The 13,856-nt window shown below is 54.0% G+C and overlaps 1 protein-coding gene and 1 long non-coding RNA gene across 3 annotated transcripts in view; both read right to left on the reverse strand.

Moving 5' to 3' along the window:
• AP2A1 (adaptor related protein complex 2 subunit alpha 1) overlaps positions 1-12,791 on the reverse strand; it is a 29,425-nt gene extending 16,634 nt beyond the window's left edge. For both annotated transcript variants that reach the window (XM_043598467.1, XM_043598466.1), the window contains exons 1-4: positions 12,557-12,791; positions 2,121-2,189; positions 1,829-1,971; positions 1,487-1,680 (exon numbers count right to left, since the gene is read on the reverse strand). In XM_043598467.1, coding sequence (XP_043454402.1) covers positions 1,487-1,680; positions 1,829-1,971; positions 2,121-2,189; positions 12,557-12,623 — 473 coding nt within the window. In that variant the 5' untranslated portion in view covers positions 12,624-12,791. The remainder of the gene's footprint in view (positions 1-1,486; positions 1,681-1,828; positions 1,972-2,120; positions 2,190-12,556) is intronic.
• On the reverse strand, positions 7,182-9,154 carry LOC122493846. Its single transcript, XR_006300048.1, has 2 exons — positions 7,504-9,154; positions 7,182-7,465 (listed from the first exon to the last, which is right to left on the reverse strand). It is a non-coding gene; the product is annotated as an uncharacterized LOC122493846 (long non-coding RNA).
• Positions 12,792-13,856: the final 1,065 nt, after the last annotated feature.

Genomic DNA, 13,856 nt, shown 5'->3' on the forward strand with positions numbered 1-13,856 from the left:
TAAAAAAATAATAAAATTACAGGGGCGCCTGGGTGGCTCAGTCGGTTAAGTGTCCAACTTGGGCTCAGGTCACGATCTCGCAGTTTGTGGATTCAAGCCCCGTGTCGGGCTCTGTGCTGACAACTTGGAGCCTAGAGCCTGCTTCAGAGTCTGTGTCTCCTTCTTTCTCCCTGCCCCTTCCACGCTCACACTCTGTGTCTCCTTTAAAAAATAAACAAACTTAAAAAAAGTTAAAAAATAAAATAAAATTACAAAGACAATCATGTCGTGTGCTTACTTAAAACAAACCAACTGCCTTCCATTTCAATTAGAATAAAATCCAAACTCCCCTCTCTCTCTTGTTCGCTGCACTCTGGCCACAGAGACTGCCTCTTGGTTCCTTGAATGCAGAGAGCTCATGCCTCGGGGCCTTTGCACTTGCTGCTCCTTTTGCTTTGGACATTCTCCAACATTTTAAAATAACTATCTTCTCACCATTCCGGTCTCAAATTGCGTCAGCTCCTTGGACAGACCCTCCCTGACGAGTCTATTTAAGCAGCTTCTGCCACCACCCTTGCTGCCCCCACGACCCCTGTTGCCCACTACCCACTTTTGTTTTCTTCACAGCGTTTATCACTATCCGAACTCATCTTACTTTTTTACGTATGTATTTGCTCTTTGGGTACCCTCCCTAGATATAAGCTTCCTGAGGGTGGGCACAACAGTCCTCTCTTCTCCTTCCTGCCTCCCCAAACCCACAACAGTGCCAGCATATTGAAGGCCCTCAAAAAACATTTGATGAGTGACCTCCAGCCTCAGGATGATCGCACAGGCCTACCCCAGTGCCCCTCATCTCATGCCTTTCCCCCTTCCATGGCCAACCACTCCTCCGTGCCCAGGTGTCAGCCTGATGCCGCTTCCTCTGGGAAGCTCTCCCTCATCCCCCGGACTAGGTCAGGCGCCCAACTAAATGTCCTTATGGGCTCCTGTGCCCCACAGCATGGTTCCAAGAGGAAGTATATGCTTCATCCTGCAATTATTCAATCAAAGTGTATTTCCCACTCTGGATCATGAATCCCTGAGAGGGCGATGACCGTGTCCATTTCTGGTCACGACTGTATCCCCTGCGATCAACACGACACTTTGCGCACAGTAGCTGCTCGGCGGATGTTTGTTAAATGAATGAATGAAGAAGCAGAAGTCCTGGAGGGCTGTCACCAACATAACTTCCGGTTGCTACCTCTTCTATGCTAGCTATTAAAGGTCACTTAATCAGACAGACACCCCACTGGCTTTGTTGGGGAGGTCGCTTCACACCATTAAGTTGGCTTGGTGAGATGAAGAGAGAGAACCGTGGGGCTGCCACTAGGATCTAAGCCCGGCATTACCCCCACATCCTGGCTAGGAGACCTGGGGCAGGTGATACAGCCTCTCTGACCCTCAAACTTGGCTGGACCTTATCTATTCCATCCCAAACCCCACCCCTCCTGGGTCCCCGGTGCCTCACCCAGCCACCAGGATGCGTGGGATGTCAGCGGCAAAGGCCTCGCCCATCTCACGGCTGCCCACGTTGGCGATGCAATGCAGGGCCAGGCACATGAAGGTCGGGTTACGGCTGGCCAGGTCATTCTTGATGGCGTTATTGATGAGCCGGATCAGCTCGGAGTTTGAGTTCACCAGAACCGAGATGAACAGGTAACCCTGGGTGAGGAAGGAGGTGGGGGGCTGAGAGCCTTGTGGCTACTTGGTCCTAGACCTCAACCCTCCCATCCTGGGGTCTGTACTCCCAGCTCCCTCCTCCCTCAGACCCAGAAGTCCAGGCTCCCAGCCCCTCCCCACCCGGACTCACTATTTGCTTCTCCGTGTACTTGTTGGAGCTGAGCAGGTTCACAGCTTCCATGTGCCCAAAGTCAATGTCGTGCCCCAGCAGGAAGATGAACAGCAGTTTACACACATACTTTTTCTTACTGTAGCCATCCAAGGCTTTGTCCCCTAGGGCCAGAGGAAGGAGGAAAGGGGAGGCAGAATGAGGAAGGATCATGCCTACGAGTCCCAAGTATCCCAGTCCCCAATCCCTTCCTCCCTCAGACCCAGGCTTCCAGCCCCTCTCCCAGCCCTAGGAGTCCAGGCCACCAGCCTACCTTTGAACTTAGAGCGGATATTGGCCAGTTCCTTATTGATTCTCTTAATCTCCGCCTCCTTGCTCTTACCTGGGGAGGAGAAGGCAGAGCGGGTGATGAAGGTCGCAGACAGTTGAGCTCCCCGTCCTCATTTTCCTTGGCCAGGCCCCTCCCTGCTGGAAGGGCACACTCTCGCCACCCTGGGGCCTTGGGCCCTGGGGCTGAGGTTAGGCCTGGGCCCCGTCTCTAGCTGGGAGCTTCACGGAGGTGAGAATCATGGCTCAGTGGTCTTTACAACCCGGAGGAGAAGCCTGGCACATAACTTGGGGTGACCCTTGACTTGCTCCCTCCTTCCTCCTCTCACTGTGGCCCCTGAACTGTACTCACCCTGGGAGCCCCTATCTCTACCCACAGCTCTGGTTATGCCTCCACCACCAGCCTCCAGAACTGGCCTGGCAAGAAATATATGATGGATGGATGGATGGATGGATGGATGGATGGATGGATGAATAGTTCGGCTGCCTTCTAACTGTCCCCAAGGACTCTCACCCCTACCCCATCCCCACTGAGCTCAGCATCTCCTGAAAACCTGCTCCTCCCCCAGGTTCCCAACGTCATGAAGGTCCCACTGCGTCCCAGTCACAAGGCCAGACTTGTGGGTGCTGACCTTGTCCACTCCCTTCCTGTCCCTCCATACATCCTGTCGCCCCACAGACCCACTTCCTCCATTTCCCGGCTGCCAACCTCTCCCCAACTTGTCTGCGACATTCCTACTCTTCTGATAAGGTCCGTGGATGGGATGAGTCTAGAGGACTTTCCCTGACCCCAGAGGCTAGGTCCTGTGCTCCCCGTGCTCCTTGATGCTCGGGCACCTCCTCTATCAGGGCAATCCGGCTGGACGGTGACCGGGTCTCTCGGCCACCCTCGCCGCCTGCTGCATCCCTCCCCACGTCCCCCAGTCCCACTGGAGCCAGACTTCACCATCTTATCCTCGACAGGCTCACTCGTGCAGACAGAAACCCGGATGCGTTAGCATTTCACTCAAGCCGTCGCCACATCCCTTTGGCTTGACCTACAGAACAGCGGGACTCCCGCCACGACCACCGCACCCAGACCCGAATCACTGCAGCGGCCTCCTTCCTGGCCTCCCGGCCTCCTGCTGGGGGGACTCCACCCCATGGCTACCAAGCCCTGTGGCCCTGCCCCGGCCACCCCACCAATGTCACCCCTCACCACCTCACTGTGTGTTCCACCCACGGCCTCCCACGTTCCCTCCTCTCTCAGGGGCCTTGCGTGTGCTGCACCCTTTGCCCGGCCCATCGGCCCATCTCTCCCGTTAGCTCCTTGTCAGCTGGGTCTCAGCTCTTGTCACCTCCTCCAAGAGCCCTTCTCTGGCCACTTTTTTAAAGGCAATGCCTTGGGGCGCGTGGGTGGCTCAGTCGGTTAAGCGACCAACTCTTGATTTTGGCTCAGATCATGATCTCACGGCTCGGGACTTCGAGCCCCACTTCGGGCTCTGTGCTGACAGTGCGGGGCCTGCTTGGGATTCTCTCTCTCCCTGTCTCTCGAAATAAATAAATACATTTGAAAACAAAAACAAAGACACAAAAAAAACACAGCCAATGCTTTATACTTGTTTCCACCGTTAAAAATAAAAGTCTTCCCTAAGCACATTTCACACCAGGTAACTATTTTATTTATATTTACTGTCTAACCTTGGCTCCCGCTTCAGATTATGAGCATTGCTTAGCGGGCCCTGAGCTGCGCTGTCCAATAAGGGAGCTCCCAGCCGGGCAGCTCTTGAGCACCTGAAACGTGGCTGTTCCGGACTGAGACGGGGTTAAAGTGGCAAAAACAAACTGGATCTGGGAGACTGGGGGGGGGGGGGGGGGGGGGGGGAAGAACGTAAAATATTTCATTGAAAATTTAACAATATCGGGGCGCCTGGGTGGTTCGGTCGGTTGGGCGTCTGACTTGGGCTCGGGTCGTGATCTTACCGTTCATGAGTTCGAGCCCTGTGTCGGGCTCTGTGCTGACAGCTCGGAGCCTGGAGCCTGCTTCGGATTCTGTGTCTCCCTCTCTCTGCCCCTCCCCTGCTCATGTTCTGTCTCTCTCTCTCTCTCTCTCAGAAATAAATAAACATTAAAAAATTAAGAAATATATTGGGGTGCCTGGGTGGCTCAGTCAACTGAGTGTCCGAATTCGGCTCAGTCGTGGTCTTGCGGTGTGTGAGTTAGAGTCCCACACTGGGCTCTCTGCTGTCAGCACAGAGCCCAATCTGGATCCTGTCCCCCTCACTTTCTGCCCACCCCATCTCAAAAATAAAAAATTTTTTAAGACAGAGAGTGCAAGTGGGGGAGGAGTAGAGAAAGGCGGGGAGTGGGGACAAGGGAGAGAAAGAGAGAGAGACAGAGAGAGAGAGAGAGAGAGAGAGAGAGAGAGAGAATCCCAAGCAGGCTCCACACTGTCAGCACAGAGCCCGACGCGGGGCTCAAACTCACGAACCATGAGATCATGACCTGAGTTTGATCATGATCAAAACCAAGAGTCGGTCGCTCAACCAACTGAGCCACCCAGGCACCCCTCAAAAATAAATACTTAAAACAAAGAAAGAAACAAACAAAAACCCATGCCAGACATGTTGAAATAACAGTATTTTGGTGTATCAGATTATGTAAGCATATTATTAAAGTTAACTTTGCCAGTTTCTTTCTCCTTTTACAAAAAAACGTGGCTACAGGAAAAGTGGAAACCACACCCGTGGCTCATACTCTATGTCAGCGGGACAGCGCTGTTCCAGGGCCTCCTCTGGGCTCCACACTGCCTGTGTCACCTCCAGCAGAGCACATGCTGTGGGTGTCGGGGTCTGCCACTGTCCCCCAGACCACGGGAGGAGCCCCTCGCGGGCAGGGCCAGGATCTGGGTAGCAACTCTGTGTTCCAAGGGCCTACCAAGTGCCGACCCGAGAAGAGGCATGAAGACATGAATAAGGGCCTTAAGAAGTGCACGTTGGGGCGCCTGGGTGGCTCGGTGGGTTAAACGTCTGTTTTCAGCTCGGGTCATGATCTCACGGTTCGTGAGTGCGAGCCCCACGTCGTGTTCTGTGCTGACAGCTCGGAGCCTGGAGCCTGCTTCGGATTCTGTGCCTCCCTCTCTGTCTCTGCCCCTCCCCCGCTCCTGCTTGTGCTCTCTCTGCCCTCAGGAAGGGGATGGAGGGCCTGGGGATGACAGTGGGACAGGGTCTCTGGGACCCAGGTGATGAAGGGCCAGTTCCTCAGTGATGAGCCGGAATTGGCCCGTGTGGCCCCAGAGGCCATCTGATCCTTCATGTAGTAATTACTCGGTTCCTGAGCCCCACGGGCCAGGCCTGAGTGGCGCGGCGACACGGGGCACCCAGGACCCCTGCGGACGTTGCACTTGTGATTTGCCTCCAGGGGCTCCCGGCCTGATAGGGCGCAGGCGATCAATGAGCCCTGTCCCCACACCTGAGTGAGACGCGCAGGGACAGAGGCCGCTTGGGGCCCTTGGTGGTGGCTGCCTCGAGGAGGGGACATTTGAGGAGGGCAGTGAAAGGTGAGGAGGGTTCAGGAGCAGTTCACGGGAGAGGAGAACCTGTGTGAGGGTGGTGGCAGGGGGTGGGGGGCAGCGCCCAGCAAGGGTGCGAGATGCACGCTCTGTTCTCCTTATTTTTACTTTTTTTAATTGTTTTTTGTTTTTTATTTTTTTTTTTAGATGGCCACAACTGTTTTAAGTGCTTGCCTTAAAACTATTCTGTAAGGACCAAAAAAAAAAAAAAAAGTCCTGTTTTATAAATGGACCATATATTACAAACTGCCTGCTTAAACGTCATCGCAGACAGATGGACACTTGAACAGCAATTGAATTTGGGGCTAGAGCATTCTCTGGGCTTTGTTTAAACCTCTATGAAAAGCTTCGAGCCCACCTGGGTGGCTCAGTGGGTTAAGCTGCTGACTCTTGGTTTTGGCTCGGGTCACGCTCTCACGGTACGTGAGTTCGAGCCCCCCATCGGGCTCTGTGCTGATAGCGCAGAGCCTGCTCGGGATTTTCTCTCTCATTCTCTCTCTGCCCCTCCCCCCCAACTCGTACATTTTCTCCCTCTCAAAATAAATGAATAAACTTAAAAAAAAAAAGCTTCGAGAAGCAGGCAAAACTAACCTATAGTGTTGGATGACAGAGCCGTGGTCATCCTTGGAGGGGGGGTCGGGGCTGGGAGCGTTGACAAGGAGGGTGCCAGGCAGCTAAGGATGTTGTTTCTGCATCTGGGGGGCCCGTTCTGTAGCTGTGTTCAGTCAGGAAAAGTTCATCAAGCTTGACACTTATATCTGTGGGCTTTTTTTTTTTTTTCATTTAAAAAAAATTTTTTTTTTTTTACATTTATTTGAGAAACAGAGTGAGACAAAGCGTGAGCGGGGGAGGGGCAGAGAGAGGAGACACAGCATCCGAAGCAGGCTCCGGGCTCTGAGCGAGCGGTCAGCACACGGCCCGATGCGGGGCTCGAACCCAGGAACCTCGAGATCATGACCCGAGCTGAAGTCGGACGCCTACCAACCGAGCCACCCAGGGGCCCCTGTGGGCTTTTTTATACATATGCCAGCTCCGTGTATGGACACATGCATACGTAAATTAATAGATTTGCATATTAAATTATATATAAATATACATATTTTTGAGATTATTTATTTTGAGGGAGGGAGAGAGAGAGAGAGAATATGCCTGGGGGAGGGGCAGAGAGAGAGGGAGAAAGAATCCCAAGCAGGCTCTGCGCTGACAGCATGGAGCCTACCTGGGATTCTCTCTCTCCCTCTCTCCCTGTCCCTCCCCCACTCTCTCTCTCTCAAAATAAATAAACGTTAAAAAAATTATTTAAAAACCCAAAAAACAAAAACCCCAAAAAATCTCAATTCAGTTACTGCAACGTACATTTGGAACAACTCAGGTACTTTGTGAATCTGCTTTTTTGACCCTAAGTTGTACGAACTCTTAATGCAGAACAAGTATTTCCAGTGAAACTGTGGCTCTGGTTGAGAAAGGAACATCAATTGTCCCGTGAATATTTTTTTAAAATATTGATTACACATTCAAATAATACGGCGGACGTTCTAAGTAAAAGACGTTAAACTTTCACTGGTTTTACTTTTTTAACGTGGCTACTGGAAAATGTGAGCTTGCGTACGCGGCTCGCTGGGTCAGATGTGCTCTGTGCTATCAAAGGCATTGCCACCCCTGAGAGGAAATACTCTCCGTGAAGAACACAGCTGCAGAAAGCATCCCTGGGCGGCCGCCTGCCATGTGAAGGGTGCACATACTGATTTGTCAACCCTCGGCCTCTGGGCAGAATGCAGCACCTGAGGGCAGGGACAGCACCTGAGGGCAGGGACAGCACCTGAGGGCAGGGACGTGTGGCTGCTTCACTCTCAGGGGGCATCCCCTGGGTTCACAACAGTCCCGACACGGGAAAGGTGTTGAATGCAGATTGTGGACCAAGAGTACTAGCTGCCACACAGAAGTGGGTGAGGCTGGGGCTCAGTGAAGTCCTGTCATCCTCCAGGCCCTACAGATCCACTAGTTAGTTCTCTCTCGGACTGCAACTCCTGCCCTCCCTGCCAGCCGCGGCCTCCTCTTCCTGTTCCTCCTCCTCCTTGAATTCCTCCTACACCGCAAGCACAGTCCTGCCTCAGGGCCTTTGCACAGGCTGTGCCGAGAACTTCCTCCTCCAGATTTACGCAGGCCTATTTCACCCACCCAATTTGATTCTTTGCTCCAATGTCCTCTTTTCAGCAAGAGACTGTCTGACCAGCTTATATAAGAGCACTATCCCTAACCTTGTCCCCATACCCCTTCTCTGCTTTATTTCCTCTCAACACCCACTGCTACCTGTCTATACACCTGAATACTCTATATTTATTCGTGTACCTATCCGTGCTCCCTTAGAATATGAGCATGAGAATATGAGAATATATATTTCCATAGAATATGAGAGAGAGGACTTCTGTTCACTGTTGTAGTCCCATTACTTAGAGCAGCGTCTGGTTGCCGGTAAAGATTGATTGGTTCATTCATTCGTTCATTTCCTTATTCATTCAACTAGCAAACATCTTCCAAGGACGCCCGTGGGCCAGGTCCCACAGGGGGCAGAACTGGGGACCCTGGGAAGGATCAGAGCAGGGCCTGTGCTCCAGGGGCTGGGGGAGATGCCACAAATGGAATGGGTCACACTTTTGGAGTAGGATGCACCCCAATGGAGGAGCTCAGGGCACTGTGAAACCCAGCACCACTCCCCCTTTCTTAATCACTCCCTCGCAAACTCTCCTCAGGCCTAGTGGTAGCTGGGGCCCTAGAGGGAGGGCAGCCCCAGCCTGGGCCCGGGGAGCTAGCTCCCAGGCAGATTAAGTGACTGGGAGGCAGATCCCCGCTCCAGACAGCACAGGACAGCACAGGACGAAGCCCTCAGGCCAGGCCCAGCCCGAACCTTTCCCCTTATCGGCAGAATTTGCCCTTCCTTGCCCTCCTTCTCAAAGCCTGCCTTTCATCTCCTTCTAGAGCCTTCCCCCTGAACTCCACTCTGCCCTTCAGATTCTCCAGCAGGATGGCTCAACACTCCTCTCCCTCCTCCACCTGCTCGGCTCCGGGCCCTGGTTCATCCACATCCCTCAGGCCTTCGGCTCCCTCACTCCTGCTTGAAACCCTCCCCAGTATTCTCAGGACAGACACCAACTTGGCCTCTGCCCACCTGCCCAATCAGATCCCATCCCGTCCCTCTGTGCATCAGCCACACAGGCCTTAGCTCAGTCTCGCTTGGGCCCCAGGACCTTTGCACTGTTGTCCCTCTGCCTCCCCAGCTCTTCTCTGCCTCCCTTGGCCTGGCTAACTATGCCGCATTGTCTGAGCACTGCAATCAGAGAGAGCTTTCATTCTCTCGACATGGTGGCCCTCTCTCTCTCACGGACTTAGGACAGCTACACGTTTTTTCCACTTAAAAAAAAAAATTGAGGGGCGCCTGGGTAGCTCAGTCGGTTGGGTGTCTGACTTCGGTTCAGGCCATGATCTCACAGCTGGTGAGTTCGAGCCCCACGTCAGGCTCTGTGCTGACAGCTCAGAGCCTGGAGCCTGCTTTGGATTCCGTTTCCCTCTCTCTCTGCCCTCCCCGCCTCACATTCTGTCTCTGTCTCTTAAAAATAAATAAGCATTAAAAAAGAGTTTTAAAAATTGAGATACAATTCACCCAACCATAAAGTGGGCAAGCCAGTGGTCTCTGGTATATCCACAGTCTTGTGCAACAAGCACCAAGATCTATTTCCAGAACGTTTTCATCACCTGGTCTGGACACCTCAGACAAACAAAATCATTCATGTGGCCTTCTGTGTCTGGCTTCTTTCACTTAGAATGAGATTTTCAAGGGGCGCCTGGGTGGCTCAGTCGGTTAAGCATCCAACTTCGTCTCAGGTCATGATCTCGCGGTTCGGGAGTTCGAGCCTTGCATCGAGCTCTGTGCCGGCAGCTCAGAGCCTGGAGCCTGCTTCGGATTCTCTGTCTCCCTCTCTCTGCCCCTCCCCTGCTCACACTCTCTCTCTCTTCCTCTCAAAAATAAATGAATAAACATTAAAGAAAATAATAAAATAAGTAAATTAAAAAAAAAGAATTTAGAATGAGGTTTTCAAGGTTCATCCATGTGGTAGCGTGCGTCCTTCTTTTTGATGGCTTAGTAATATTCCATGGCGCGGGTTACCACATCTTGTATACCAATGCATCTGACGATGGACATTTGGGTTGTCTTGTTTCCGCTCCTGGGCTACGGTGAATAGCCCAACTATGAACATCTATATACATGCGTTTGTGAGAAGGACTGCCACCATTTTCATGCAGTACCTGTCTCCTTCATGGGACTGGGAGATTCTCAAGGGACACAGACCAATCTGTCCTAGTCACCACTGTGTCCCCAGCGCCCTTGGTAAGGTTTGAAACACACCAGCCATTCAACAGTTACTTGACGAGACGATGAAGGACCAGAGGAATCCCCGATTCCCTAGCCCCAACCCATCTGGCTCAATTCCCCCCGAGTCAGAGTCTCCCCCTTCTGGGGTCCTGCAGCGACACCGACCTGTTTTCTCTTTCCTTCCCCACCTCCGTCATCCAATCCCTCTGCAAATCCTCCAAAACGTGTCCCCAAACCAACCACTTCTCACCCCGGGTCAAGCCAACACCATCTCTCACCCGGATGCCGGCAGCAGCCCCTAATCATCTCCCTGCTTCCGCTGCCACCTCGAGTCTCTTCTCTTCACAGAGGCAGAGGAATTATTTTAAAACATCAAGCAGCTCGCATCCCTCCTGCCTCTAAACCTTCCTGCCACTCTCGTTGCACTCAGAGAAAGGCCAAAGCGCTCTCGGAGGCCCACAAAGCCCTCCCAAATCCGTGGCTGCCCTCATCTCCCGCCCTCTCCCCCTTCGGCTCTTACCTGAACACACGCTAAGCACGCTGCAACCCAGGACCTTTGAACACACCATTCCTCTGCCTGGACCCCTCCCCCCCCTTGCCTCCAAAATCTGCAGGGCTTGTTCCCTCGCTTCACTCAAAAGTCTACTCACGTGTCACCTCCAAGCCCCATCTCAATCCCGGCTCCTCCTCCCAGTCACCCTCTGACCTGGTATCATTTACTGTAGTTCTGTGTTTATTCTCCATCTCCCTCACGGCACGGGGGCTCCCAAGCCGGGGACTCTTGTTCACTGTTGGAGCCCAGTCCCAGGCAGTGTCAAAAGGGGGTAACGAAAAAGTATCTGTCAAATGAATGAATGAGTGAAGGCAAGGTGCTGTCATCGGCGGGGCTTGCAGACAAAACTGAGCCTTGGAGAGGTTAAATGAGTCGCCGAGGGTCACATCCGTGACCGGCATCAGAGGCCACACACACCTGCTAGCACCCTCCCCCACCTAATCCACAACCCCTCCTCACTCACCTCTTTCCGTAAGAACTATTAACATCTCTCCTCCACCTGACACCCAACAGCCTCCAGCCCTCTCGTTCACCTCCGACATGCCAGATCCTTTCATACCTCCTCAGTTCTACAGTAATCACAGAGGCCGCTCTTCAGACCCACCGAAGTGACAAAAACAGCAGCCAAGACCGCCCAGTGCCTGGAACGTGCAAAAGGCCTCACTCACACACATTATCACAACCACCTCATCAGGAAGGTGCAATCAGCAGCCCCTGCTGACAGATGAGGCAATCAAGAGGTGAAGTCCCCCGTTCAAGGTCACATGGCCGGGGAGTGACAGCGCTCGAACTCAGACCCGGGTCTGGCTGACCCCAGAGCCCGTGCAGATACAGCCTCGGAAGCTCTTGGCAGCTCCAAACACCAACACCCACTCCCAGGAGTTGGGAGCTGACTTGGCGCCAGGCCTCTCGTCGTCACGACGATCCTTCCTGCTGGTGATCACTGTCCCCATATTGAGGTGGTCAGACGGGAGAGGGCTGTAGATTCAGGAGTGCCCTGCTCCCTGACCCTTGACCTCTCTCTGGAACCAGGCTTCCTCCAACCCTTAGCTTTCCAGATCTCCTCCCCGCAAATTCCCAAGGCTCCCTGGGCCCTTCTTTGAGCTCTGGGCTCTCCCGGTTCTGACACATCCTCCAAGCCCCCACTTTATTATGTCCTCTTCTTTCCAGGCCCCAGCTTCCTGTCTCAGGTTCTCCCAACACCCTCCACCTGCAGCACCTCTCCTCCGTGTTCCTAGATCCCTCTTTTCCCCTTAGTAACCCTTCTAGTCTCCTCACCACTGCCCTCCATGTCTACTAAGCCATCCTCCATCCTGGAGCTCCCCTATCCCTCACCAGGGTCCCACTATGGTCCCCCACCTTCCCATCTCTCCTCCCCAACCCTCTGGGACGTTGTATTACTCTCAGGCCCTCTCTATGCACTAGCCAGGAACCTCAGTGACCTACCTAGCCCCTTCCCCTCTATGACACCCCCTCATTCAGGCCCTCAAAGCCCGGCACCATTATGCTTCCTGTGTTTCACGTCCTCCAGGTCCCCTCTGGCCTTCTCCCACTCTATCGCCGCACAGGGGACCCCCCCCCGCCCACTCGTGCACCTCCTTCTCTTTCTATCGGCATCAGGGATTTCTCTAAGCCCGTAGCTAATAGGTTCCCCAAGCCTTTCTATCATTCCCAGGGAACACCTCTAGGGTCCCCAGCCCTGGGACCTTACTAGACTCCTCTCCTCTAAGACCCTCCCGGACGCCTCTAGTCACTCCGTGTCGTCACCTCAAGAGGCACTCTATGACACCCTAAGTCTCTCCACTCCCCCCGCCCTAAAGTTCCCCCCGGGGCCTCTCTATTCTCCCCCTCTACGACGCAAAGGCTTCTACGCCCGGGCCCCTCTGTAACCCCCGAGTCCCTCAATTCCACGCTCCCCCTCCCTCCAGTGTCCCCTGGCCGCGCTCTCACAGTTCCGGATGTCGGAGATGAACACCGCGAGCCCCCGCATCCCATCGCCCTTGGAGACGGCCGGCATGATGGCGGTGGTGTCGGCTCCAGGCCTGGCCGGGCAGGGCACAGCGCAGCGGGGGCTGGCAGGCGGGGACCGGGAGGAAAGGACCCCAAGCAGCGCCGAGGAGCCTAGCCGGCCGGGGGGGAGGGCGGGCGGGCTGGCTGGCGGGCGGGCTGGCAGGCCGCGGCTCCGCCTCCGGCCCCTCCCCTCGCGCCCGTCGTCCTGAGCTATCAGTCTCCCATTGGTCCGGATTACTGCCGCTCAGACTCGGGCTCACACCTCGCTCCCTCTCTCATTGGCCGCCGGACAAAGGCACGCTGCTACGATTGGCTCAGCGGCCCGCTATTTCCGTTCGCAGGAAGGGGGGCGAAGAGGCGTTGCCCGAGAGACGGGCGGAGTTCGGTTGCGTGCTATGGGACCTCCCCCTCCGAGCGGCCGGGTCCGATGCTGATTGGATCCGGAGAAGGGAGGGATTGATAAGAAGGAAGGCGGGGGAGTGGGCCTGGGAGGCGGGACTGGCGTTGACTATGTCCAATGAGCAGGTAGATCGCCCACGCAGGCGTCGCGGATTCGCCAAACCTGTCCTATTCCCGCCCCCGACTGGGCGGCTGTGGGGGCGGGAGAAGTGCGTTGATAGGTAGAGAAGGAAAGTGAATGGGGGTTGTCACTCAGCTGGACTAGGATAGGTGGAGCGCCGCCTGCAATTCCCTGCTGCAGAGAAGTGGTTGGGAGGGGCAAGCAAATGTGAGGTGTTTACTGCGCAAGCGTTCCCGATTCCCTTTCTCCCTCCTCTCTTCCACCCCCGACTCTTTAAATCTTCTTCCAGGAAGTCTTCCCCTCCCCCTCCCTTGTCTAGCGGCCTAGATGTCGAAACCAAATTTCTCAAAACGGGGGAAATACGAATTCAAGTCTAGTCCTGTTAGGCATACGTTAAATCTGACGTCCAGAGAGATTGAGTGACTTGCCCAAGGTCACACAGCTCAGAAGAGTAGAGCGGGGATTTAAACTATATTTTGTCTTTTAACCACTTTCCCATATACAATGCCTGTTTTTTTTTTTTTTCCAACCTTAATGCCATTCTACACATTGTGAATCTCTCCACCAAACTTGGAGCTCCTCCTGAGCAAGAATGGCATCTCGTACTGAAGAACGCTGGTTCAAAGGAAGGAATAGATGAATCTCCTTAGTTTAGCCCAACCACCACCCCTTGGCACCCAAGCCCCTCTTTGATTGACTTTGATTTTGGGGAAGGACTAC

The sequence above is a fragment of the Prionailurus bengalensis genome, chromosome E2 (assembly GCF_016509475.1).
Source record: "Prionailurus bengalensis isolate Pbe53 chromosome E2, Fcat_Pben_1.1_paternal_pri, whole genome shotgun sequence".
NCBI classification, from domain to species: Eukaryota; Metazoa; Chordata; class Mammalia; order Carnivora; family Felidae; genus Prionailurus; species Prionailurus bengalensis.